Source organism: Myotis davidii, unplaced genomic scaffold (genome assembly GCF_000327345.1).
Source record: "Myotis davidii unplaced genomic scaffold, ASM32734v1 scaffold120, whole genome shotgun sequence".
Lineage (NCBI taxonomy): Eukaryota > Metazoa > Chordata > Mammalia > Chiroptera > Vespertilionidae > Myotis > Myotis davidii.
The window spans coordinates 6,591,161-6,616,698 of record NW_006294778.1 but is presented as its reverse complement, the minus strand read 5'-3'; the positions used below and the strand labels follow the sequence as shown (position 1 = coordinate 6,616,698).

Here is a 25,538-nt window from a genome sequence, read left to right as displayed (position 1 = left end):
ATTTTTTTCTTTCCCCTTAAGAACATTCTTCTGGCCTTTGGGCTGAATCCAGGGCTTTCCCTGGGCACGAAATGTTGATGGCTAGAAAAAGCTCACTTTTCCCCTGCCCTTTAGGAATAGATGACATAGATGTTCAACAGAATGTGTGCTCTGTCATCAACAAATGGTTTCATCCAAGAAAAATGCCACCAAGGATGGTTCCTTTTGGGTGTGATGAGTTTGTAGGTAACAGCACATGTAACCAATTTTCATCTTTATCTTCTGGGAGCTGAGATTCTTCTAAGTCAGAGTCAAAGCTATTTAATTGGAACAGGGTGTTTCCGAGGTCTCTATTTGCAAATGGTTTCCGATAAATCAGAGGAGCTCAATACACCATGAACTTCCTGTGGCACGCAGTGTCTAAACAAGTCAAAAGTGATAACCAGAAAGTGGGAGTCTAAGCTACCAGTCACTCGTTGTCTTATCACATTCAAAACAAACAGCACATACCATTTCTGAAATTACTGCTGGGTCCTTAAATGAAGGCTTAGGCTACAGATCATACAAATAAACATAAAGTAAAATAAACATTTTGTCCCTTCCACCAATACTTAAGGCTTAACCTTGGTATCTCCAGGCTTTTTCCTTTCCTTTCTCCTTTCTGTACACTAGACTCAAGTCCCTCCCTTCCCATCTCTGCAGATACCGCCATGGTATGCACCGATCATCTCATGTTAGCAACAGATTCCCTGAATTTTCCTCCTTCCTTTACTGCTTACTTTCTCTGTCCTACTTTTTCAATAGCGTGATCTTCTTGAAGATAGATTTCATTATGTCATTCAAAATTTCCGGTAGCCCTTCATTGAACACCGGTAGGGTTCCCAAATATCTTATGGGAAGAAATTACTTTCTCTTCAAAGTCTTAAAAATATGTATGTCTAAGAGTGTGTAAGAAAGAATCCCTGTATCGACTTACATATCTTTACAGATGAGGAAGCTATTCACATATAGCGTGGGGCAAAGCAGGTTTACAGTTGTAAATGAATAAAAAAAGATGAACACTTCATAGAAAAAATGGCATGAAAAGGGTATAAACAGAAAATTGAAAGTAATGGCCACATATAGGCAATAGAGATGTAAAAATTTTTCAATTTCAGTAATAATCAAAGAAATGCAATTTAATACAGTGAGATAGGATTTTTCACCTAGAAAATTAGACAAGATTGTTGAAAATGAGGGTATTCATTATATTTATTCATAGTTTACCTGTAATATTACTAGATTTAAAAAAAATTCTTCTGTGATTTGTTTAAGGCAGAAATTAACAAAATTTTCTTGTAAAAGGCTAGTGAGTAAATGTTTTTGGCCCTGTGGGCCATGGAGTGTTTGTTGCAACTACTTAACTCTGCCATTGTAGGGAGAAAGAAACCTAGATAACCCATAAACAAATGGATGTTGCTGTATGCCAATAAAACTTTATTTATGAATACTTAAAAGTGAATTTCTTGTGCCATGAAATATCCTTCATTTAATTTTTTAAACTGTTTGAAAATTTAAAACCATTGTTAGCTCGAAGGCTGTACAAGAACAGGCCCAGCTTTGGCCTGCAGGCAATAGTTTGCCAAACCCCAGTTTAAGGCACAGCGTTTAAGGGCACTTTATGCTATGAGTGGGCATAGTAACCGGGAGAATGCACAAGAAACTGACTATAGTAGTTGTATTTGGTAAGGAAAATGAGTGACAGAACTGGAAAAAAGACTTATTTTTTCTGTGTATTATTTGAATTGCTTGCTATGTGCTTGTGTTGCCGTTTTAAAAATTCGAGAGTTCCTTTTCTTTAAACCCCTTCTGGAATCATAAACCCAACAATATTGATTTGGGCAGACTCTGCCAACTGTCTGGATTCTGAGGGCACTGTTGTTAGCTCTTCAGGGACACCCACATAGTGGGTCTCCAGTTAGCGGGAATAACGCAAATGATAAGAATTAGTGGAATTGGACTTTCATTTGGGTAAGATTGATAAATTCTGTCCATTGTGCAATAAGAGAATGAAATCCTTATCTTGTACCATTTATTCAGGATCAGCATACCAAATGTCAGGGAATTTGGTGGAACTAAGCAAGAAAAACAATTAATACAAATCATTTAATTGAGCCTACATTTCTTGAGGGCCTACTGTGTGCCAGGCACTTGAATGGAAGGTGCCAAGTTGATATGAACGCATGGAGGAAAATACAAGATTTTGGTGCAAAATGAAGATGATGGTACCTGGGAACTATCAGAGAGCTGTGATGTACTACAGAAGTATGGGGAGCTTGCTGAACATGACTGAAGGTTCTGAAGGCAAATATGAGAAAAAGTTAGCATGGAGGGAAGCCTAATGTAAGAGTCAGAGAGCTGAAATCTGTTTTTTAAAGACCAGAGCAACTGGGTCTTAAATTACAGAGTATAAGTTTGGATTGAATATTAGGGAAAATTCCTGACTCTGTACTTTGTAGGTTCCTGGAAATTTTTATGGAAAACTGGAATTTCCTAAAAATAAGAGAAACTCAATCTAGAACAACAGTTGTATGAATTTTGAGGGACTTTTCAATCCATTTATTATACAATATGCAGATATATATATATATTTACACATAATTCATGTATATAATGTATACACATTGAATGTATACATAACAATTTATATACACACATTAAAACTGGAATTTCCCAAGTCCTCAAATAGCTTGTGAGTGTGAATGAGGTCCCATTAATAGCAACAGCTCAACTTTTACTGGCTTATTCCTCAGGACCTTTGGCTCCCTACCAGAGTCCTCCTCTCCCCATGTATTTCAGGGAGGCCTTGGGGTCTCTTTATGTTTGTTCATAATCAAGTCTGTTCTGACCACATCTTCTACTATTTTTGTGTTCATTGGAGAGACCAGTACCAACCAGTGGTCACAGCAACTCTGCTGGGCATTCTCCATGGGTTATGGTGATACCTCAGCTGCTCTTTCACAATTGCCCCAGAATGGCCCTGAGTCCTGTTGGGGTCAAAGTTCCACTGTAATATGTGGCAGAGTTGTTTGAGTGTGAGGGTGGAGTTGAAATGAGTTCTCTCCTACTTATTATGTTCTGTTAGAAAGGTCTACCTTATACTCAAGGTTTCCAAGCTTCAATTTATTTATAATTTTCTCCCTTTTCACACTAGGGTGGCAGGACAGCCTCTTAAATCTAGTACAAGTTGGTCAAATACTGTGCTACATTGAAAATTACACATTCGCCTAATGACTGTGGTTTTGCTTTGGGGCAAGAGTCCTTGTTTCTGGCTCCCTCTGACTTTAGAATGAGTTTTCTCCCAACAAATCCTTTGGCTTACTGGAAAGTAGACTTTGATAGGACCATGCCATTGGTTCACCAGATGGACCCAGATATGTCTGCATTCCCACAGTAGATACAGTCTGTACAGATTCACAGTGTGTGTGTGTGTGTGTGTGTGTGTGTGCGCGCATGTGTGCGCATGTGTGTCTGTCTGTCTCTTACTAAATTCTTCAACCTCTCTGGTGTCTTTTCATCAATTCAGATGTGCCCTAGTATTGCCTATCATAATGGAATGTCTGCAAGTAGAGTAGATCTTACAATTGATTAACTAGGTGGTTTAATGTTGTCATTAAAAATACGGGTTCTTCAACGTGAATGAACAAACAAAACAGAAACAAATTCATAGATACAGAGATTAGACTGATGGTAGCCAGAGAGGAAGGGTGTTGGGGAACTTGGTAATAAAGGTGAAGGAATTGAGAAGTACAGATTGGTACCTGACAAAATAGTTATGGGGATGTAAAGTACAGCATAAGGAATATAGTCAATAATATTGTAATAACTATGTATGATGTCAGGTGGGTAATAGAAATAGCAGGGGAAATAATTTGTAAAGTATATGATTGTTTAAGTATATGTCACTTTGCTATACAGCTGAAACTAATACAAAATAATGTTGATTGTAAACTATAATTGGAAAAAATAAAAACTATCCTTGAAATCACATCCTCCCTCAACTGCTTCCCCATCTGGACTCCTTTTCACACCTACCTCTATATTAGAGCATCCTAATCTTTGCCTTCATCATCGGCTTTGAATACAACATGCAATTATCTGTATGTTTATGGAATTATTTTTAATCTCTCTATTCATTAAGTTTGATGTCATAGATCATGGATGCTTGTGTTCCTTTCATCATTTTATTTCCAAAGATTCAGCACAGAATTTAGTGCAAAATAAGTCCCCAACAAATGTATTTTGAAAGCATGAATAAATGAATAAATACAGCAAACATTGTCTGGTGGACTGTCTTACCAGCAGCCACAGGCATCTGCTACCCACTTCTGCTTTAACGAGACCATTTTGCTGAGTGAGAGAGAAAGAAATATGAATAATAGGAAAGTTCTAATGAAATAAATATTAGTCTAAAAAATAATCCTAGGTTCTCTTCCAGAGTAGAAAATATATATAGTTATTATTTGTAAACAAAGCGATTATTTTGTGGAGACAGGATAAAAAGGTTTGAAAATCGCCCTTAGAAAACAGCCTTGGAAAAGAGGTTCTGATAACACACCTTTTCATTATTTGACCTTTCACATTTCTTCTTCAGGGAGGTAGAAGACATATTGGAAGGAATAAAGGAAGGAAGGAAGGAAGGAAAGAAGACCTGGAAATAAAACTAAAAGTGAACACTGCTTCTCTTGGGTTCTGGGATGAGTTCTGGACCACTCCCCAGGATGAAACTTCAGACATTTTGGTGAGATTTACCATAACTTTTCTGCTTATCATAACTTTTTTTAAAATCCCAGATAATATATGGCCAAGGTAGATCATGAGAGTGAAAATGCAAATCCCTTAAATTTTCTCTAAAAGGCAAAGATAAAGATCTTGTGGGAATCCTTTCTAAATTTTTGATTTGCTGACATAGTGCCTACTCAACTTAAGAATATTCCAGTAGAAAGGGGTCTTAAAGTACTTTTGTGTTTGTGCAAAGACCTGTTCAACTTTAGAATAAAATTTAAGATAATACATCATTAATACATCCCATTTTAAATCAAGGCTTTTATATTTGTGTTTTTTGGTGGAGGTTTTTTTTGTATGTAAAAGAAAAAAAAAGAAAAAAACACAACCAAAATGTCATCATGCTTTGCCCAAATCTCCCAAGTGTTGATATTTAAGTGAAAATATATGGTGTTTTCCCAGGTATATTGGAGAATATCTCTACACTTATAAGTCCAATTTAGGTGTAAAAATGATAAATAGTGAGAACAAATACATAAAGAAAGGCCTTGGCAAAATGTCAAAAGGGAGCCAATTACTGTTTTATAAATTAGCATGAAGTCTCCCTCCCTCTCTCTCTTAATCATCTCCTACCTTCTTCCTCAAACTCTTTATTTATTTATTTGCATTTCAGGGTGTTTTTTTGAATACCACAATAACAAAGGTGCATTCTCCAGTAGAAAAGTTTGGATTGGATCAAAAATGAATCTCATCCAACACTCCCACTTACCTGCTGCGGATGAATTTTCTCTTTCTGACAATTTATTTGGTAAGTTGTTAAGTTCATTGAAATCTATATAAAACAAGCTACCATTTGGAAATGCATGAGAACAAAACTTAGATGATGAGTGACAGATAGAGTCCCGAAAGGATTTTTGTTCCTTCTGAGTACTCAGTAAACATTAGCTACTAATCAAGGTTAGAGGTAGATAGAACCTTGGATTCATTGAATCAAGTGGTCTTCTCTTTTATAGATGAGGACAGCAAGGCCCAGAGAGCTTTGTGACTTGTCCAAGGCCACGAGGCTAGATGATTAACAGAGCTGGGAGTAGAAATGAATTCCTGCTCTAGGGCTGAGTCTGATCTTATTGCAGCATGTACTAAAGTATGAAGTCATGATTGTTGTGGTTTAATATTATACCTATTAAAGGCTGAGCTTACTTAAGTTATAGTTCTGTGGTAGGCTTGCTACCCACCATCCTTCCGGTGTTGGGGGATATATGGCATAGTGCCAGGATTAGTCATTTAAACTGGCTTGAGGACAAATTGTACTAAGTTGTTTCCAGTAGATCTGTAACTAGATGGTACCATAAAATGATATATTGCTCTACTTTATGCATTTATGAAAAAAGTCTCATTATAAAGAATTTTAATTGGGACTATCAGCAGAGTCAGCAGGGGTAAATTTGGGGTGGGGCAGGGAAGCTTTGTGCCACTTTTAAAATAATTCCTTTTTGTATAGAAGCCCTGCTAAGAGAGCTTGGATGTTCCCAGCTATTCACCCTACATTAATAAATGGACGATGGCAGATGGTAGTGAAAATGCAAATGCTTGAAATTCCACGAAAGTGGGTGTTTGAAGGCATGATCCTCTATTTGCAGACATCCCTGGGCAATGTTAATAGCTTATGCTATTACGTACCAGTCATTACCACTTTTGTGTATAATGGCTTATCAGGTCCTTTCCAAGAAGAGGTCATTATTTATCTTACCTATTTACATGCCTACCTGCCCCCATACAGTATAAGAGTATTCAAGGGCAGTGACAATGTTTTATTAATTTTAGAATGCACTTGATAAATAAGAATCAAGTCATCTATACTAATAAAAGGGTAATATGCTAATGAGACAGGGTCGACCAGGCATCTTCCAGTCATCTGGTCCTCCTTCTGGATGAAGCCACAGTGGCAGGTGGGGGCCGAGGCAGAGGCAGTTAGGGACGATCAGACTGGCAGGGGAGAGCAATTAGGGGAGATCAGGACAGCAGGGGAGGGCAGTTAGGGGCAATCAGGCTGGCAGGGGAGGGCAGTAAGGGGCGATCAGGCTGGCAGGGGAGGGCTGTTAGGGGCAATCAGGCCAGTAGGCAGAGAGGTTAGGGGTGATCAGGCCAGCAGGCAGAGGGGTTAGGGGCAATCAGGCAGGCAGGCAGAGAGATTAGGGGTGATTAGGCAGGCAGGCAGTTGAGTGGTTAGGAGCCAGTGGTCCCAGATTGCGAGAGGGATGTCTGACTGCCGGTTTAGGCTTATCTCTGGATCAGGCCTAACCTGGCAGTTGGACATCCCCCGAGGGGTCCTGGATTGGAGAGGATGCAGGCCGGGCTGAGGGAAGCCCCCCACCTGTGCATAAATTTAGTGCACCAGGCCTCTAGTAAATAATAGAAGGAAAAGAGAAAAAAGGTTAAGGAAAATAAAAGATTTTTATTAGTAACTCAGAGAGACCAGTCATTATTTATGAAATACCAGTTCTTGGACATACTTGCTGCATCTTCTTTCTTTTTTTTTGTCTTTTCTTCATCCTGTGGAGGATGCATTCAAGGCCAACAGGCACTACTTCCATGTCCAGCAACTTGACCATTTGCTTCTGGCCTATCCTAAAAATCCTTAAAATAATCGATGTATAGACATTTTTATAATTTTTGCTCTATCAGTCAGAATGCACAGAATAATTAAGATAATAGCTACATGTCATAGGCTAAGGAGAATTCCACTTAAGGTTTTTTTTTTCCACATAAAAACTCCGCTTTCTGTTCTGAATTATGATTGCATGTTAAGCTCTCCAAGCAAGCACATCAGGTTGAAGGTTGACCTCCACAGCCATGAGGTGGAAAGATGCGAGGAGACAGAAAAACAGAGGTGAAGGAGCGGTCAAGTTAGAAGCATCTGGAAGTGCTTGCTGAGGAAGCACTGTGACTCTTGCTGTCAGTGCTGTTCTTTCTCCCATCCACTTTCCTAACACTTCATTCAAAGTTTCTGAGACTAAATAGCACAGGATGCATAAGCTGCAACGCACAGCTGTTATTCCCAGCTAGAGCAGCTTCTTCACATTTTCATCTGGTCCCCTCCCCTGGAAAACTAGTCTGAACCATGTATGACTACTGGGACTCCCTTTCCTTTTCCCTGTTATGATCTCGAGCCAGACTGAAGCATTTTTTTTTTTTTTACCACATCTCTTTGCCCCAGAGCCTCAGTCTCACTCCACTCTCTATGGTATACCTGAGCTAAGGTTTGCCAAAGTAAGGGGTGAAGACTTGCATTTTGATTCCTCTATTCCTCCTGCATACTTTTTGTGTGTCCTGATGGCACTGATGCATTCTATGTTTCCACCCTGAGCTTAGGATACAGAGCTCCAGGGAAAAGATTGTGGCCCCTAACTTACCATTCTTGATCCTTGAGATAGACCAGAGATTCAGAAGTGTTACATGGGCTCAACTAGCCGGAGAGCTAAACTCTTTTCCAATGGTCTGTGTACTCAAAAACAGCAGTCATGTTGTTATAATCAGGGCAAGTGAAGGTTATGGTACAACACATGGATTTCTTCCCTCTGAACATTGAGCACTGACTGTATACTGGGCATTGTAATAAAGCAGGAAACAAGACAGGCAAGCTCCTAGTGGAGAGAAGACTCACAGGAAACATGCAAATAAACAAGATTATATTGGAGAATGGTAAGAGCTATGAAAATAACAAACCAGGCTGATGTCATAGTAACTCGAAGAATGGGGCTGCTCTTAATGGTGTGGTCAGAGAAGGGCTCCGGGAGTTAACAATCTGAGACCAAAAGACAAGCCAAAGAGGACATTCTAGGTGGAGGAAATAAATGCAAAGGCCCAAAGTCTAGCATGGACTTGGAAGGGCTTTATCTTCTCATTTTCATTTAGGGCAGTCGAAGGAGTCTAGAGAACTGACTCTGGACCCTGCATTTCCATTAACCAGCACTTGTAAGAGGAGATGATTAGGCTTGGAATTCTAGGACCCTTGTCTATAAATCGTTACCCTGAGAAGCAGAACCCAAAGCTAGGATTCATGTGCAGGCAGTTTATGTGAGAGGTGTTCCCAGGGAGCAGAAACAAAGGACTGGGGCTACAAGACAGGGAAGGAGGGAAAATGACCATGAGGTGAGTTATGAAGATCACCACTGTGGGCAAGGGGAGCTTGATTCCACTGGGAGCAGCATAGAGAATTGTCCACTGGGGCACTTATTCACGGACCTCTGGCTCCAGTTGGTTGAGGGTGGCCCCTGGAGGCATTAACTTGCCAGCATGTCTGGGCTGTGCTGTTGCCATTGGAACAAGGCCAGGTAGTTTCTGGAGGTATTAAATAAGTTTGGAACAGAACGCAAAAGGATGTGTGGCATGTTCTTGAAATGGCAGGCTGTCAACATCAGGTGGACCTATCAACATGATCATCTGCTGCAGCTCCGGGTGAAATGAAAGGTAAGCCAAAGCATGTGACACCAGGTGTGTGTGTCACACCGTATAATGGGATTCCACCCCTCAGCCCCCAATCCATTGGAATATTCAAAGGAAGGCTAAGATTGGGGGTGGAGTACAGATTTGCTCTACAGTTCTGCTTCCTTAGGCTGGTGCTTATAGAAAAGATGCTTGGATAGAATGGAATTATGAAACTGGGGCTGGAATCACCTCATGAGGTCCTTGAATGTATCCTGCTGCCACATATCCCTGACAAATGTAGCTCATCAGGAATCAATCCACACGAGCCTCAGAATGGAAGGACATGGTGACCTAACAGACCCACGTCTCCTTTCCTTCAGGAGCTCTTGCAAGCCAGGAAACTTGGTCAAAGATTAATTCAGTGGATTAAGAAAGACTTCTCCGCTGAATGAAGAAGGCAGGGTCTTTATGTAATTAGTGCATAATAAAAGGTAATAATGACAAAGTCCATGGCTTCCTATGGTTTGAGGTAGTGAGTAGGGCAGGAGGTAGCATGTTAATTAAAATCTATGTATTCTTTTAGCAAATTGTGGTTTAAGAACTTGAAAAAGCACAGACCTTCAGACTAAGTAGAACAGCATTCTAATAATAGCAAGGAATAAGCAAGAGACAGTGCAGTCTCTCATTCAGTGCTCCCAGTGCAATGAGTTCGGTTCACCTAGCTCAGTGAAACTGGGAGAAGTTCACAGTAGGTGAGTGAAAATAAGCAATGAAATGGAAAGGAATAAAGTCTCAGCGGCAACTGAGGCTTTCTGAAATTCAGTGTTCTCCCCTATAAAACGAGGATAATTAATGAAATTTACTCCACAGCTTTTTGGGAGAACTGAATGGCTGTGTGGGAAAGTGTTCTGAAAACTTCAGGGCATCATAAAACAGTATAATTAGTCCAGGGCTTGATATGTAGTTGTTATTATTTAAATTGTTGAAATGATAAACAGGACTCTACTCATTAAAGGGAGGAAGTTCTCTTTATCTTAACATTGTGGAGTGCAGAGAATTTTCAAGGAGCCAACAGAAGTGCAGTATGGAAGTAAATTTCTGGGTGCCCTTAGGAAGGAAACACATGTTCTCATTCTGGCATTACAGCATTGCTAGAACAGCTATGAAATGCGTGTTTTTATATTACCTTACTAGAGGCCCGGTGCATGAAATTCATGCAAGGGGCTCGGCCCCGACAGCCGCAGTGGCTGCCTCTGCCTTGGCCCCCACGGTACTATGGCTTAGTCCGGAAGGTCATCAGGAAGGTCGTCAGTCTAATTAGCATGTTATGCTTTTATTATTATATATTATTGTATCTAACAGTCTTTCTAAAGCCCCATTCTAAATGAGACCCAGCAAGTGGCAGGAGGCATACCACATATAATACTGCTCACTCAGAATCCATTTCCCTTAGCTATTTTTCATCAATTTATGCTTCTGTCAGCTCTTTATGCCTGTTTTCTCTGGGTAGCTTTATTGTTATTGGAATATGGTTTTTGCCTGTCTTTTGCTTCTTTCCAGTGTTACAGAAGCAGCCAGATGTTTTAAAATACAATTAAAGATCTTGAGATGCAGTTTTGTAGAATGTTTCTGACATTTGAGTACAGGCATATTTTTTTTTCCATCTCAGTTTAACTCAAGTGAATGCAGTCCTGAGCTGATGGGTAAATCAAAGCTGAAAGTGATCAGAGATGGAAAGATACCTTGCAAAATGGAATTTTGTTTGAGCATAATTTAAATATTTTTTTATCCACATCTCTTCCACAGATAAAAGCAGTCTCTATGATTTTTATTAATTCACCATGGCTTTGGTTTTTGCTCTCCCAGGAAACTCAGATCTGGTTTTCTTTGTTAGAGAAGTTAAGAAATGGGTGAAATAAAAGAAGTATCTAAAGGGCCTTTTCTTGTTGTAAAATATATTACTGTTTTTTTTAAATAGGGCAGGCATAGCTTGTAAAAGGCATGCAATGAGACAAAGAATGATAGATGAGCTGGCCAGCTGGTGAATGAATCCATTATTGTCCAGGACCTGGCTCTCAACCTTGCAGACTAAGAAATATACCTCAGGGGTACTCAGGATAAGCAAGCTAAGGAAGGTTGACTATAAAATCAGATTTCAAATTTATACATTTTACAATGATTAAAAGAATTGTGGTAATTATAACAACCATTTTAGGTATCTTAGCAGATAGACTTCCAACATTGAATCCCATCTTTGCTGCTTACTAGTATGTGATTTTAGGCAAATTCCTTAACTTTGTGCAAGATACTTACCTAATATATTAAAGTTCTCAAAAGAGAACGCCTGGCCTATCTTATGTACTCTATGGAACTATTTGCCATTAATATTAATTCTCATAACACTCATGTAGAGTGGATACCATTACTATTCCCCTTTTACTAGTGAGAAAATGGAGATTTAAACATGCTAAATAATCTGCTTCAGGTTCCATAGATAGTAAGTGGGCAACCAAAATATAATCGGGACAAGAAATAAGAAGTGAATGATTAAGGATCCAGGCTCAGAGAATACTCCTGATCACCTCAGTAGAGAAAGTCCTTCTAGTGTGATTTTATCACTCCAAGCTTGTTGGCCAAGTTCATCTCAAGGATAGTTCTTAGAAAATCATTGTCTACATTTATTCTGGGAGTCCCCCCCGCTTTTTTATAGCTTCACTAGGGGCCCAGTGCACGAATTCGTGCACCTTGAAAGGAACTGTGGGCTGCAAGGCTGCAGTAGGCACAGGGCAGGTCTTGGCCCATCCTCTGTACCCGCCTGGCCCCTCCTGCCTCAGCCCCCAGCCCCCTGTCTGCCAACAGCCCCACTCCCACCACCACCGCTCCCACGGCAGCAGCAGGTGTGAGCAGCGGCTGCTGTCCCCATCGCCCCTCAGGAGCAAGGGGAGGTGGAGAAGCCCACAAGGGCAGTCAGTGTTGGCAGCTGCTGCTCGCACCCGCTAATGGCGCTGAGTGATCAGAAGGCATTGGGCACCAGCAGTGGGGGTGAGCGTCGGCTTCAGTGCTGGCTGGGGGTGCGAGTGGGGTTGGCACTGGCAGTGGGTGCATGTGGCATCTCTGGCATTGGCAGTGGGTGCAAGTGCTGGGCGGGACCACGGCGTGCGGGAGCAAAGAATTTTCAGTAACCATCAGAGGCTCTCCCTGATGACAGTGGCTGGCACTTGGTCTGGCGCCCCTGCTCACCTGCTCCACCATCCCACCATGGCCAGTGCTCGCCGTGTTCCACACCCCTCCCCCCCGGTGGTCAGTGCACGTCATAGTGACCGATTGTTCAGTTGTTCCACCATTTGGTCTATTTGCATATGAGCTTTTCATTATATAGGATTGTGATGCCCTCACTTGCCATGATTGGTGTAGCTTCACACTGGTGCCAAGTCCCATCTACCACAGCGCTGTCTGATAGAAGTTTCTGTGATGATGAAAATGTTCTAGATCCACTTTGTTCAGTGCAGTAGCCACTATCCACATGGGGCTATTGGACACTAAAAATCTGACTAGTATAATTGAGAAATTGATTCTAACGTCTTTAAATTAGTTTAAGTAGCCATATATGGTTAGTAGGTACCCTTTCAGACAGCATAGAACTGCAGAGGAAAAATGTATTTTTATAAAAAAATAACATGAAGCAGCTGGTTAGCATTGAGAGAAGAGATCCAATCAGTCTTCTTTTTTTTTTTCTAAATATATTTTTATTGATTTTTTACAGAGAGGAAGGGAGAGGGATAGAGAGTTAGAAACATTGATGAGAGAGAAACATTGATTCAGCTGCCTCTTGCACACCCCCCAGTGGGGATGGTCCCGCAACCCAGGTACATGCTCTTGACCAGAATCGAACCTGGGACCCTTGAGTCCACAGGCGTACGCTCTATCCGCTGAGCCAAACCGGTTAGGGCCCAATCAGTCTTCTTATGAGAACATCTTGTGGGTTTCTTAGATCAGCTAAATTATCCTGCTCTCTCTTTTTTTCAGTATAGAAGTAGATGAGGGCAACAGACAGTTTCTGACCAGTGAAAAACTCTACAGAATTCTTGAAACAGAAAATTCAGAGGTAGTTTGTCCTGGTTCACAACCTTTGGGCAGCTCTTTCACTTAAGATCCTCTCAAGGCAAGGATATTTCTTGGGTTGTGAAGGGAGAATGAGGTCAGAAGTAAACCGAGGATGGAGAACAGTTTTGCAAATGGTAACACTTGATTGCACAAACCAAACTGAAATACACCCATGGACCGTCATACCTTTCTTCTTTCTCTGCAGTCAGGGCAAGTGTGCTTTACTTGTTTAGCCATGGGGTCTTGAGTCAGAAGACCTTGATTAATGTTTTAGTTTTATCCCTTAATAACTGGGTGGCTGTAGACAGACCACTGAACTTCACAGAGTTTCCTTTCTGAGTCTGTAAAATAGGATAGAAGAGAGTAGGTAGTATAAACAATACCTTCCTCAGAGGTGTAAGTAAGGACCAGATGAGGTAATGCATGTGAAACCACCCTAAGCTTGTCCAGGCTGCAGACACATCTTAGCAATGATTATTAGGTTTACATAGATCACGTTTGCCTTTTAAAATTGCTTTCATATTTATTATGTCACCTTTTATCTTCACAACAGGTGGATGAGGGACGTAGGGCAGGAATTATCTATGTTTTACCATCTGTTGATGTATGCAAATGTGGCCTGCAGAAGCCGAGAGACTGGCCTAAGGTTATGTAGTGCATCTATTTGCATTATGCCTGAGCTCAATCCTGGACATACTGAGTCCTATTCGAAAGCCCTCTCTTTCAAAACAAACTCAGTCACAACCTTGAAATCCACCAGTTCTGCTGCAGAAATGATTCCTACTCAATATGCAAGCCACCCTAAAACATGAATCCAAAGCTGAATAATCATAACATCAAAATGATGATGGATAGATACCCATTGTGCTGAGCATTTTACAGATATTATTTCACTTAATTCTCATAATAATTCCATGAGGTTGTGTGATTCCCAGGAAATTGAGACAGAAAACAGTTCAGGAATTTGTCCATGGCCTACAGAGCTAGTGAATGCCAAGGGCGCCTGAAGGTATTAGTTTGGTAAAGCTGCTGCAATGAAGTACCACATACTGGGTGGCTTACACAACAGAAATTTATTGGCAAGAAGTCTAAAATCAAGGTGCTGGCAGGGTTGGTTCCTTCTGAAGGCTGTGAGGGAAGAATCTATGTTCCTGATCTTGGAGAGCATTGGCTTGTAGATGACTGTGTTTATCCCGACGTCTCTTCACAGTGTCTTCTCTTAATGTGTGTCTGTTCCTGTGTCCAAATTTCCATTTAGTATAAGGACACCAGTCCTATGGGATTAGAAACCAATCTAATGACCTCATTTTACGTTGATTACCTCTATAAAGATCCTATCTCTAAATAATGCCACCTGCTAGGAATTGGGATTAGAACTTCAATATGTCATTTTCTTTGTTTGTTTGGGGTGTGGGGAAGACATGATTCCACCATAACAGTGGATCTAAACCCAGTTTCATTGGTTACACAGGGTTAAGCATTATGCTACACCATTCTGTAGCCTTTTTAAAGGAACAAATTTGAAGACCTGGAGCGTGACGCTTGACCTCCTGAATCCACTTTTACAGCAACTGAACAGAAATCTACCTTCTAAAATTTCTTAAAGTGGAAAGTGCTCCCCAAACTGTTTATCTAAGCGACTGGTTTCTAGCTTACTAGGCAATCTGGCATCGAGGACTTTTCTCATAAACATTTACAAATATTCTGCTCAGTAATGAAGTTAATCAGTAAGCCACCCAACCTCTGGCCTCTGTCACTTCTTACCTAGTCTCATTTTCAGTTGCTGGGAATAAAGTAAGAATGGTAATGCAGTTTCAGGAGTTAGAAAATCCAGTTCAAATTAGTCCTTGCCAGAGCTGCACATCATCAGGTTCTGTCATGGAAATGATGAGCATGAAGCCTGCAAAAGGTAGGACACTGTTCACAGGTGTTCATGGTTGAGCTTCCGAAACTGGGCTGAGGAAGTGTGGGCACTTTTGTTTGAGATGACAGTAGCAGGTCTCTATCAAAGATGGCTCAGTCAGAACCAGAAGTCTGGGGTGAAAAGTTGGGGTGGCGTGATTTTTATAGGATTCTAGGTAGGTGAGTATTTCTTTGAGAGGAAATCTAAATATGTGTTCCCTAAAATCCTTCATTGGATTATGGAAAATCAGCACCATTTTTTAAAAAAAGTGAAACAGTAAGCAGTTCTAACATTGATGCCTGTGGACACTTGAAATAACACTGTAAAGTATATTATTTAATGCAGTGGGTCATGAAATCTATTTCGTGGCTTTTGATCAGCATTAAAAACTAGAGTAGAGTGGAGAGGAATGGAATAGAGTGGAGTAGAGTAAAGTGGAGTAGAGTAGAATAGGAGTAGCATGGAATAGAAATGTCAACATGCACTTCAAGAGGTAAAGATAAGTGTTGCTTCATAGAAATTTGTTTCAGTTACTGATGTAGATGTGTAAGTGTGTACAGAAGTCAAGACATAAGATATATTTCAAACTGGGCTATGGTGAGAAGCACTTATTTTCCAAAGCATATTCCTCCTGGTAGTCTATGGAAAATCAGGTGAGTAAAGAGTTCAGCTTTAGGCCTAAGCTATTTGTTTTATCTGAAGTGAAACATGGATCATAATTAAAATATAGATTAATTTTGCCTGTTTTAATATTCTTCTCAAAGCAGAGTCTTGCCTTTTAAATTTCCAGCTAAAAGAGAAACTCTAATCTTTTTTTACAACAATTACAAGTTGTGAACATATTGTGACCACGGAATTGGCAGCATTCCAGTTCGCTTCAATGTGATGTTTAGAAGTGACTGATACTGTATTTAGAAATGGAAATTACTTGAAAGGCTGGGGAGGAAAATTTTCTATTATTTCTATTTAACATTGATTAAACATTTGTACTGTGTCAGGATTTGTGTAAGGTGCCAGGGATAAAAAAAAGGGGGGGGGAGGAATATAATATGTGATATAATATAATATAATTAACATAATATAATATATTCTCCAAAGAGTTCACAGAGTAACCAGAACAGTAACAAAAATGTATTGATCGTTAATGCTGTGTCAAATCTAGCAAATTGTGGTTGAGTGAAATTGAGAGTTGGGCATGAAGCAGGACTCTCGCAACCAGTACGTCATTCCACCTCAAGTGTAGCATGGAAGATAAGCCTATAAATGAACAAAAATGATTGAAACCTGCCATAGTAGAAGTGTGTACAGAGGGTAGGAGAGGTTAGCTCTACCTAGGGGAGCTCGGGCAGACCTCAAGGAGGAGGTGTCAGCTGACCAGCCAAGGAGAGGCACCAACATCACACTGACCTGACATCAGGAAAAGCAAACAACTCCACAAATGAAGCTGGTCCATACAGTTAAGTATCCATGAATTAGGAAATAAATGAGGGAGCGAAGGCAACTTTCCCATTCATGAGACATTCTAATAAACATTCATGATATTTTTACTGTAGTTGGCATTGTGCCAGAAGTGAAAACCGGGGTAAAACCTGAACCTTAATGAGGCTCAGAAGCTGTGCGATCACAGGAAAGTGCAGTTGTTATTACAGAATCCTGATTCTCCCTTGTGGGCACACAGTACTCTGACCACAGACTCCTTGGAGCTGCACTATATATCATCAAATAGCCATGTAGCCATTTCATTAACATTTTAATTATTTAAAATTAAATGAAAAATTCATTTCTTCATGATCTCTAGTCACGACTTAAATGCTCAGTATTCCATATGGTTCGTGGTTAATGTGCTGATAGGTATAGCACACTTTCAGCATCTTAAAGTTCCCTTAGATGATGCTCCTCCAGAAAAACTAGTAAATGCTAGAGTTTCTCTACCCAGGAGAATTTTGCTTTCCTTTGCAGGATGTCTCAGACTCCCCTGAATCCATTTACGTGTTCCCATTGAAAAACTCTTCCCTTAACTCTCATATTCTCATTCATGTAGAATTCCTGTAATAAGGAATTCAAATTTTCCAATTCCTTGATAGACTGACTCCAAGAAGACACTCACAAATTCTAAGTTATATATGCATCCCGTTAAAGTGTTTCCCTTTAAATTATATTAAAGTGGAAATAAAATGTCCTTTTTAGGAAGCACGCTCTAAACTTGACTTACTGACTCTGCCCCCTCATGTCTTATGCTCTATCAGTTGTTTGTTTATTTGGTTTTATCCCAGTCTTTGACTTTCCCCTCACAACACACACACACACACACACACACACACACACACACACACACACACACATGGCTGTGGCCTTTTCTGTTGTCTCTCTGTCTTACTCATTGTTTTATCCTCAGAGCCTAGCCCAGTGTTTAGCAAATAGTAAGTGTTCAATTTACATACATAAGTGAAAAAGTACCCTATAATTTATGTCATTAAAACAGACAGATAAGTATGAACAATTACTAATGAACTATTATTAGAATTGGGATTTTGCCAGGTTCCTTAGGAAACAGACATATCTTTTTATGGCACTCACCTTATCAAAACTTTTCCCAATAGCTGTGATTTTATACTCAGAACTACCTTAGGAGATTTCAAGGTTGGGTGTTAATAGCTCCATTTTACAGAAGAAATTGAGACAAAAATGTCAGGCAGTACCTCAAGGTCTCACAGCAGCTCAAGGTCTCACAGGAGAAGTTGTTTTAGTGCTTCATTTTGAAATATGTTGGCTATGGTGGAGTTTTTAAAATTGTAAGTTGTCTGTATATTTATTGTCTACTCTGTAGAGATTTGGTGGAGACAGATTTGTGGTCATTAGACAGATCTTTTTGTCAGATATTCTGACTCAATGCTGGTTGAGATTTGGTGAAATACTAGAAGTAGGTGTGCTTTGGGAAGAGAGGCATTATTTATTAATATTGTGCACTGATCTCATATTCTTGCCTGTTTTGTTGTTTTCATGTAATAGAATTGATGTCTTTGTGAAAGCTTTCCATTTTCATTAAGATGATTCCAGAGATTGATATGATATTGATACGATGATGTGATTTGTGTTGGGACTTCATTGTGTCTTTTGATTATTAAAATATTTGTTTCGTTGGAATAATGCTCAGAGATTTGGAATTGTCATGGGAGGACAAAAACTTACATATTTCCTTGGACTCTGCAGAATCCAGATTCTGTCCTTACTTGATTGTTTGACCTCAGGCAAGTCGCTTAACCTTCCTGGAAGTGTAGGTGGAGAGTAACTGGGGCTTGAGGGTGGGGATATAGAGTTGATTAGGGGTAATTAGGGGCAAGATGGTTTGGAGGATAAAATCTAGATATGAGTGCAAGTGAAACTGTTTTTAATGTTAAGTTCTTTTCTAGCTTATTCACTCCAGAAATTTTAGTCACACTTAATTATTAAATAGATCAGGATGTTATTCATATCTTTTCTTTTTTCTGTTCTAATTCCATATTTTTGTATTCTTCCATTTTGTGGTCATTAGACAAATCTTTTTGTCAGATATTCTGACTCAATGCTGGTTTTATATGGTTGAACTGAGCATAAAAGAGAGGAAATTGATATTAGCACCAATATTGTATACTCTGTGCTCTATCAATCCTTTCCTGGGTCAATGTAGGCAGCATTTTTTTCAACAAGCATTAAATATACATATACTCCACTTTGCCCTTGTCAAAAAGCCCTGAATTCTAATGCCTATAGACTGTCATATACTTGTAGATATTTTAGATATACAAAAGAACTATCAGATTATCCAGCATTGAGTCTTCTCTTTATAGATAAGCAAACATTGGCCCAGGCAGGGAAGGTAAGTCTCATATAACATGATTCAGAGCCAGGACTTCCAGGGACCTAGAGTCAGGGAAAACTTCTAAGAGAAACTATACTTAAAGGGAAGTTTAGAGGTAGGTGGATATTGGTGAGAGGAAGTTCTCAGAGGGGGTGACTATACTGAGGGAAGTGCCAGGCTCACTGGCAAGTCCCTGAGTCTGGCATCAGCAAGGAACCTTCAAGGAATGGCTGGAAAAGAAAGAAAGGGGAGGATCACACTGAGCCCTGCAGGCCTAGTTGTCGGTTATCTGCAGGCAGAAGCAGTGGAGGACTAAAGAACTCAAGAGCAGAGAGAGGAAGAGAAAGGCTTTAAATCATGTTCAAAAAAGCAGGGGTGAGGAGCCTTTTTCTGCCAAGGGCCATTTGAATATTTATTACGTCATTTGAGGGCCATACAAAATTATTGACTTAAAAATTAGTCTGCTATATTTGGTCGAACATTTAATTAACTCACCCCTTTTACCTTGGTAGGGCCAGACGAAATGATTTGCGGGCCTTATACAGACCGGAGGCCGGACGTTCCCCACCCCTGCTCTAAAGCATCACCCATCTGAAATTTTCCTAGAGAGAAATAGTGCAGCACATGGGCTTTGAGGTCTGACTCCCAAAGTTCAAAGCTCAGCTACTTAGGTGGGTAGGAGTAAAGTTGCCTAAATTCTCTACACCAGAGGCTGATTGTTTGCAAGTGGGGGAATAATGTTATGTACCTCATAGGATTTTGTGAGAAGGATGTGAGGATATACAAGTTGCCTGGCACTAGGAAGAACTCTCTGATAAAGTTTTCTAACAGTAATAGAAATAATCATAATAGTAGCAACCATCTTTTAAGCATTGTGAAGAGCATTCTTCATGCAGAGATGCAGAGTTCCACAATCCCTAATTGACAATTTCAAATTCCAAACACTAAAAAATAAGCTCCCCCACCCCAAAGTATGGCACAAACTTCTTTTGTGGCAAAACCTAACCTGAATGAATTGAGAGTATTTATGACCTTTATTTATTCTCTTAGTGTGAGCATGTATACATTGCATTGTGGGGAATATTGCTGTTTGATTCTGGGTTCTGCCCCAGATCATGCTGGGAGAAAGAACATTGCATTCTGTTCTAAAATTCAAACGACTCTGAATTTGAAGATACAGGTGACTCCAAGGGTTCCAGATGAGGAACTGTGGATTTGTATTATCTCAATCTTCAGCAACCCTTGATATAGATATTTCCATCCCAAGCCTACTGCTATAAAAACGGAGGTTTTCAGTAGTTTAATTTGCCTGAAGTCTCATATTGTTCACAGAGGTAGAGTAGAAATTTTGGTCTAGGGTTGCCTGACTGTGCTTTGAAGAATCTGACCTATTTGTATGCTCGCCTATATCTTATTTATGTCCATAACATTTTAAAAAATGTTTTGTATAATTTAAACATTGCTGTATTCTAAAGAGCCATAGTTTGTTTCTAGAAATAGAAGCATTTTCACAGCCTGATAGTGTTCTGTTACCTAGAGGTTTTATAGATAAGGGGCTCAATTCGTAATGGCAGTAGGAATAATTATTATTACTATTTTGATGGCAGCTATAATTTATCTTGCACGTTATGTGTGCACACATTTGCAAAGTGCTTGCATTTTGCATGCATTACCTTGTTTAATCATTATATCAACCAAACGAGGTAGGTGTTTTACTCTGTTTTATAAAGACAAAACCAAGACTTAAAGATGTTAAGTAAACTGTCAACATATGCAGATAGTAAGTAATAAAACAGAGCTAGGATTTGAACCCTGGTAAATTAATTTCAGGTACTGCATTCTTTTTTTAAGCTTCTCTTTTGTTTTATAATAATTAAAGTCACACATTTATATATGGAAAAATTACAAATAGTAAAAAGATTGTGCAATATCCCACCTCAGAAAACAATCCAACAATCTCACTTCCCACAGTCGCCATCATCCAGTTCCTTTTGCACTGTGTAAAATATAGCCTCTCATACACACAGTTTTTTAATATTCATATATCCTATCAAATAAGGAGGGAATATGCTAATTGACTGCCCCACCCTCAAAGATGGCATTGCCCACAGCCAATAAGGAGGAAATATGCTAATTGACTGCCACACCCTCAAAGATGGCAGTGCCCACAGCCAATAAGGAGGGAATATACTAATTGACTGCCCCGCCCTCAAAGATGGCGGCTCCCACAGCCACAAGAAGGTGGCACCCAGTCCCCTCAGCCCTGCCAGGGTGGCAGGCATGCGGCAAGGCTGGGCCTGCCCCTAGGTGAGCCTGGCCACTCTGCATGCCTGCCTCCAGATACCCCCAGTCCCCTCAGTCCCCCAGCCGCCCAGGGCTGGCCAAAGGCACAGGCAAGCCTCAAATGGCGGCTGCCCAGCCGCCCGAGGTGTAGGTAACCAGGGCTGGCCGAGGCTCATGCTGGCAGTAGTGGCAGCAGCCTAGGTGTGATGGGGCAGCGCCTTCCCCTGGTCGCCGGGTCACCTCCTGCTCCTGAGGGCTTCTGGACTGTGAAAGGGGGCAGTCCAGGCTGAGGGACTGCCCCCCGCTCCAGTGCATGCCTCTAAGGCCTGGTACATGAAAACTCATGCACTACAGCGGGGGGCGGTCCCTCAGCCTGGCCTGGCCCCTTTCATAGTATATATAGTATTCTATAGCTTAATTTTTTTCATAAAGCATCATATTATAGAAACTTTTTCACATCTGCCCATATAGATCTAAATGATTGTTTCACATCTACAAAGTATTTCAGTGTAGGGGCATAATATAATTTATTTAACCAGACTCCTATTGATGGATATTTAAATCATTTTAAATTTATGATGCTTGCAAACATTATTGCAAATGAACACTTCACACAAACATTTTTTCATTCAGATTAAATCATATCTTTAAGATGAATTTTCTAGCAGTGGATTGTTGTGCTAAAAGAGTATTTAAATGCTGAAAGATATGGACAGATTGTCCTCCAAGAATTTTGCTTTCTCAAGAGTGTGTATTGTCAAACTTTTTAAGTCCTTATATATTTAAGGATGAACACTGTAATATTTTTCTATTGCAGTTTCTATTTAAATGTAATTATTGGCAAGGAGGAGCACATTTTTATGTCTTTATAAGACAATTGTGTTTTTATTTCTAAAAACTGGCCATTGATGTCCTCTATCATTTGTCCATGGAATGTTAAATATTTTGCATGTTGAATGCTTTTTAATAAAAACATTATCTTTTGTTCCACGTTGAGTATTTTCTTACTGGTTCGTATGAGCTCTTCACACATTATTTATATGTTGTAGATATTTTCTGAGTTTGTAATTTAGTCCTTTAATTGTCTATGTAGGCTTTTTTTTATGGAAAAAGAGGTTCATTTATATGTAGGTAAATATTTCAGTTTTTTCTTAGAGCCCACACTTCTAAACATACTGTGTGCTTAACAACTGCCTCTCTAATTTATAGAGGGATAATGTTAATTCCAGTTTTATTGTCGCTTTTGCTCAGGTGTACTAACAGAGCCAACAACAGGTCCTCTGGGGCAAAACCTAGAAGTGGAAGCATACTCACAATACAACAACACTCAGTTTCCTCAAGTTCAACCACAGATTTCCTCCTCATCCTATTATTCCAGCCTGGGTTTCTACCCCCAGCAGCCTGAGGAGTGGTACTCTCCTGGACTATATGAACTCAAGCCACTGCCCACGGAGACCCTCTACCAGGGAGAGACTGAGGTAGCAGAGATTCCTGTGACAAAGAAGCCTCGAATGGGCACGTCAGGCGGGAGAATAAAAGAAGATGAGCTATGTGTTGTTTGTGGAGACAGAGCATCCGGATACCATTATAATGCACTGACCTGTGAGGGGTGCAAAGGTAAGCATTTTTTGACTGGCCGCTTTCTCCTCGTTAAGGTTTTACTATATTGGTTGTGTAATTCCCTCAAACCAGATTGTTCCCTTTTCCCAGATAACTTTCCATTTTCTCCTACCTCTTCCTATCTCCTCACCTGGGTTGGCATGTCACAGGCCTCTAGGAAAGGCCTATTAAAATATATAGCTTAGATATGTCACCTGTTACCTATTCACAACCTTACACATAGTTAAGAAATGTATGACTGTTGATTTTGTTTGTTATTTTGCTGTTTTCTTTTAAAGAGAAATTTGAACTTACCTCTTTAAGAATTAAGAAAGAAGGAAGTAATAATAGCTTATTTCAACTGATATTTCAGTTAGCAGGAAATATCTGTGAGATGCAGTGGGAGGTGGGATCAATGACTTTGCAGTCCATTTAGAAGGAAGAAAATATAACACATGAAATATAAAAATGACGCAATGTGTAGTCCTATGAGATTACTCTCCCAACAAGGACACAGGTAGTAAGTTGTAAAATTTCAGAGGAAAGGACAGAGAGGTTAACCCACAAATAGGTTAACCCATTTATCTGTGTATTTCTTCATTCAACAAATATTTATGGAATGCCTACCACGCACTCTGCTCGCTTCTACGACATTGGAAGCTGAATAATAACTGCCCTTGAGCGGAATCTATTGAATGGTGTGCCAAATTCAGATGCCAATGATTGCCATACAAACAAACAGTCACATAAAAGTGGCTCAAGGACGTTTCAAACCTTTGAAAGTTCAAATGATCAGATTGTGTAAAAAAACTACATTAGGCATTGTGCTGTCATTACCTTTTTAAAACATAAATAGTGTTTATGCCCCACATTTTAAAATTAAAACACATCTATACAGAAAATTTAAAACATCTCATTTATGGCCTTCAATATATCCTTATTCTTTTTGTGGAGAGTCAAGTTTGTATAGGTGAAAAGAGAACTTGTAAATTCTTTGAAGGTATAGATTATGTCTTCAGCTCTATTACTTCCCATAGCACCCAACACAGTGCCTGCCACACAAGTGTGAAATGAATGTTGAATGACATATGAAAATTCATGATCACCATTGGTACTTAACATATATAACTCTATTTTGTAAAAATATTTTGAGACTCTTTTATACTACCTAATTCTTTCATAACTCCAAATGATAAGAGTAAATATTACCCTCCCACCCCCATATTTGGTGACAATTTTTTTTTCTTGAGTAGGCAGAGTTTTGGAGATGGAAATCTGATTTTGTGACAGTTAAAAGAAAGAGAGTTGAAAATTGCTAAGAGAGTAGATCTTAAATGTTCTCACCACAGAAAAGAAATAGCATTGATGTACCTGGATGGAGGTGTTAGCTAAGGCTGTGGTGGGCATCACTCTGCAATAAGTAAGTGCATCAGTCAACACGTACAGCTTAAACCTACATAATGTTATATGTTAATTATATCTCAATAAACCTGGAAAAAAGAAACAAAAAAAAACACACTGAAATTAAAAAGAGAGAGAGTTGAAGTAGGGAGGAGAAGCTAGTTGCTTAGGAAAAATAAAATAGTTTCAAAATGACCAGCATGAAAGTTGGATTTTTTTTTAAAAAAATTCTAGCCCCGCCCGCGTAGCTCAGTAGTTTAGCATCCACCTATACTATAAACCAGAAGGTCACGGTTTGATTCCTGATCAGGGCACATGCCCAGGTTGCGGGTTTGATCCTCAGTAGGGTGCCTGCAGCGGGCAGCTGATCAATGATTCTCTCTCATCATTGGTGTTTCTATCTCTTGCTCCCTTTCCTTCCTTTCTCTGAAATCAATAAAAATATATTTAAAAAATAATTTTAACAAGTGTACACAGAGGTTTGAGAAATCAACTGACCTACAAAAAAGAAAAAGAGCTTTGTAGTCGCTCTAGTCAGAAAGTGGCTGGGCCTGTTATTATAGAGGGAAAATGAGGACCAAAGGATGAACCATGTAGGATGGCGTATTTGGGCATAATTCAAGAAATACTTTTCTATAAAGGAGAGAAACATTCTTTTAAAAAAATACTCACCTAAGGATATGCTTTTACTGATTTTGAGAAAGAGAGAGAGAGAGAGAAAGAAAAAGTGAGAGAGAGAGAGAGCGAGAGATAGAGATCAATTGGTTGCTTCCTGTACACACCCCAACCGGGTATCAAACCTGCAACTAAAGCATGTGCCTTGACTGGGAATTGAACTCCCAACCTTTTTGGTGTATAGGACAATGCTCCAACCAACCCAGCCACGTGGCTGCTTTCTTGAAGTGAGCTATGTTTTTCATGTTGATTCAAATTGCTTTTTATTAAACTTCTCATGCTATTTTTTAATACAAGAAGATTTTATACAACAAAAGAACAAAAACAAGTTTAGAAAATTAAATACAAACAAAACTATAAAATCAATGAAATAATAGATGGTTTATACTATGTGGTTTTTTTTTTTTGCTCAGGATGTCACTAAAGCACAGGTTCTGCCCAGCCAGAGTGGCTCAGTGGTTGAACATCGACCTATGAACCAGGATATCATGGTTTGATTCCAGGTCACAGCACATGCCTGGATTGCAGGTTTGATACCCAGTGTGGGAAGTGTAGGAGGCAGCT

At 39.7% G+C, this 25,538-nt stretch overlaps 1 protein-coding gene across 1 annotated transcript in view; it reads left to right on the top strand.

Annotated features, from left to right (window-relative positions):
- The first annotated feature begins 2,201 nt into the window (after positions 1-2,201).
- The window catches only part of NR1H4 (nuclear receptor subfamily 1 group H member 4), a 60,717-nt gene continuing 37,380 nt past the window's right edge, over positions 2,202-25,538 (top strand). The window contains exons 1-3 of the mRNA XM_006769402.2: positions 2,202-2,283; positions 5,417-5,551; positions 22,551-22,916. Coding sequence (XP_006769465.1) covers positions 2,202-2,283; positions 5,417-5,551; positions 22,551-22,916 — 583 coding nt within the window. The remainder of the gene's footprint in view (positions 2,284-5,416; positions 5,552-22,550; positions 22,917-25,538) is intronic.